The sequence below is a fragment of the Meleagris gallopavo genome (genome assembly GCF_000146605.3).
Source record: "Meleagris gallopavo isolate NT-WF06-2002-E0010 breed Aviagen turkey brand Nicholas breeding stock chromosome Z unlocalized genomic scaffold, Turkey_5.1 Chr41_random_7180001955049, whole genome shotgun sequence".
Taxonomy (NCBI): domain Eukaryota; kingdom Metazoa; phylum Chordata; class Aves; order Galliformes; family Phasianidae; genus Meleagris; species Meleagris gallopavo.
The window spans coordinates 1-2,592 of record NW_011101102.1 but is presented as its reverse complement, the minus strand read 5'-3'; the positions used below and the strand labels follow the sequence as shown (position 1 = coordinate 2,592).

The 2,592-nt window shown below is 49.8% G+C and overlaps 1 protein-coding gene across 1 annotated transcript; it reads right to left on the bottom strand.

Annotated features, from left to right (window-relative positions):
• Window positions 1-363: 363 nt before the first annotated feature.
• Window positions 364-2,503, bottom strand: LOC109364242 (rho GTPase-activating protein 32-like). The gene is made up of 3 exons (XM_019610882.2): window positions 2,223-2,503; window positions 1,480-1,616; window positions 364-1,292 (listed from the first exon to the last, which is right to left on the bottom strand). The coding sequence occupies exons 1-3, from the start codon at window positions 2,477-2,479 to the stop codon at window positions 868-870; spliced, it is 819 nt and encodes a 272-aa protein (XP_019466427.2). The 5' UTR covers window positions 2,480-2,503; the 3' UTR covers window positions 364-867.
• Window positions 2,504-2,592: the final 89 nt, after the last annotated feature.

Sequence of the window (2,592 nt, the reverse complement as noted above, 5' to 3'; positions counted from 1 at the left end):
GCATGTATGCACATGCCAGTCCAAATCTAGGTGCAGGGGGTGAATGCTGGGACCACTTTCAGATTGCTTTGTTTCTTAATTGAAAAATTGCTTCATTGAAATTCTGAGAATTTAAGAGAGCAATCCTGCAGAAATGGATCTGGGGGTTCTGTTTGATGGTAAATTGAATCTGAGTTAACAGTGTGCAAAAGATAGTGAAGAGAATAGAGAGCAAGATCTCTACGTTTGTTCAGCCTAGAGGAGAGGAGACTGTGTCAGGTGAGTTCTTTTGGACACCTTTTCCACCCCGAGACCTGGAAAACCACTCCATACACATATATATGTATATCCTATACATATATATGTATACAAGCCGCTGAGCAGTGAGAAGCCGGGGCGGGGCAGATGTTGGTCAAGTTGAGCTCGTCCTGCTGCATTCTGAAGATGACAGGCCTGGAGATGATTTGCATGGCCAGCTCGTAGGTTGGGAACCAGGAATGGACACGGCGGGAGGAGAGAGGTGTTAAAGCATCAAAAAGCCCGGAAAAGCATCGCAAAGCCACAACCAGGAAGTTTGGGATTATCATGAGCAGCATCTAGGATGCTAGAGATTATTTGCTATCGTACCAAATGATAGCAGAGCACTCGCTGCAGACATCCCAAAGCCAGACAAAACGGAAACAAACATGAAGCTCTGCTTCATGCACCCCACAGCCTCAGCGTTGCAAGCTGAGGTGCCTTGTTGCTTCTTGCATTCATCCCAATCTGCGTGAATGAAGACTCCACAGGCAGTCAAGGCGATGGTTGAGCACGAGCGTGCTTTTATTATTTTGTAAAAGAGAGGAGGGCGTGAGAGGTCCGGGTAAAGATGGGAATCATCTACTCTTGTCATGGAGAGGGTGGCTCAGAGCTCGTGCTGCTGTGTGGCACCTGGGACTGGAGACATGATTGTAAGTCCCCCTCCAAGAGGCTCTGTTCCTCCTCACTGATGCTGACCTGCTCCTGCATGGAGGTGCTGCTGTCGGAGCGCTCAGCCCGTGTTTGGGATGGACAGCACTGCAGAGACACTGGGTCACAGTCCAGGCTGGTGACTGTGGTGTCTGGCAGGCTCAGGTCAGCGTCTTCAGCAGAGCCGGGAGAAATCAGAACATGAACTTGCACAAGCTCCTTCTCCCCATCACTGTTGTTACTTGGAAGGCTGCAGTTTGAACTGCAGTGATTTGTGCTTCCCAGGAGCTCTCCACTGATGGAAGCACACAGCGCATCACTGCTACTTGCCCTGGATCTTGTGGGTTGGCAAGAGCTCGATTCACCTAGAAAGGATACGCAAGGATTAGTGTCAAACTTTCACAAGCTGAATTATGACAGTGGTTCTTGGTCAGGGGTGAACTGAAGCTGTGCGGCAGGGATTTAACGCTAGAAGGAGATACAAGCGCACTGCAAGCTTGAATTCTGTGTTCCTGAAAAGCGGGGTTCTGAAAGCTGGATTTGCACCTTTACCTGCCAGGACCATGACTTCTGTCTCTGAGGGCTCCCTGGCATTGCGCTGCAGTTGGCGTTTGGTCCCAGAGGATGGTTTTCTCCAGCAACACCAACAGCCAGCTGGTGATTCCTTCATCTTGCTGGCTGGATTTTGTCTGGAGAGAGAAAAGAGTGAATGCTGTGAGTCGTGTGTGGTACAGGGTGAGGGAAGAGCTGCACTGAGCTCTTGGCAGCAGTTGTTTGTTCCTAGTACTGCTCGGTCTCTGCAGAAACACAGCTTAGAAACTCGCTCTGTGTCCAAGAGTTGAGGATAGCTCCATTCCTATAGCTCAGCCCTGAAGTCTTGCTGGCTAAATTCCCCTCAACACTGTCAAGCAAAATGCTTGTGAGCAAAGGCTCCACAGCTGTACAGGACAGCATCTAAGGGGTGGCTTTGATTGAGCTGGCAGGCGTAAGTGCTTGCTGAGGAACCGTGCAGCCAGAAAGGAAGTTCAAAAGAATCTCTGACTCTTACATTAGCACCCCATCAGCCTCTTCTCAAAGCCATGCTTAATTTCTAGTGCCAGCAGGTCTGACCAACAGTTCTGCTTTGAGGAGAACCGGAATTGGTTTCAGGCACGTGGCCCTGAAATCTGGAAAACCTCACCATTAGCGTAACTTAGTTTCTGCAAGTTTGGGCACTAGAAATAATGGGGAAAAAAAAACCATAAAAACACACCCAAACAATGACGACAGGTACTGGAGAAGGAAGTCCTCTTTACCTTTTGGATGGAAAGTTGATGACGGTGTGGAATTTGCCCTGTACAGCTGCAGGGCCTTCTTCCACTTCAATGTCCCCGCTCTCTGGCACAAGGGGAGAGCTGCTGTGGCCTCGCCTCTGTGCCTGTGCCTCCTCCAAGCTGAGCAGCTTTGTGGCAGCAGAAGACACCCACACACACTTGGGTGCTGAGAGAGAACCATGCGCTGTAAGATAAAACCACAGGTAAGAGCGAGGATCAGAAAGCAGCAGCACGGCCATCGCAGTTCTGGGGGAGGTGCGGAATTTTTCTCAGACTTGCTTATCTGAGCCACTGGAAGAAGAGGAGCTCAAAATAACCATGGGGTCAGAGGTGTGTTTATGGCAAAGGACAC

Bases quoted from the DNA above. Each gene is read 5' to 3' on its own strand.
- LOC109364242 (XM_019610882.2), bottom strand. From the start codon at position 2,479: ATGGCCGTGCTGCTGCTTTCTGATCCTCGCTCTTACCTGTGGTTTTAT. The intron at 1,617-2,222 runs GTAAAGAGGACT...TTCTCTCTCCAG, and splicing joins ATCAACTTTCCATCCAAAAG to ACAAAATCCAGCCAGCAAGA. The intron at 1,293-1,479 runs GTAAAGGTGCAA...TATCCTTTCTAG, and splicing joins AGAAGTCATGGTCCTGGCAG to GTGAATCGAGCTCTTGCCAA.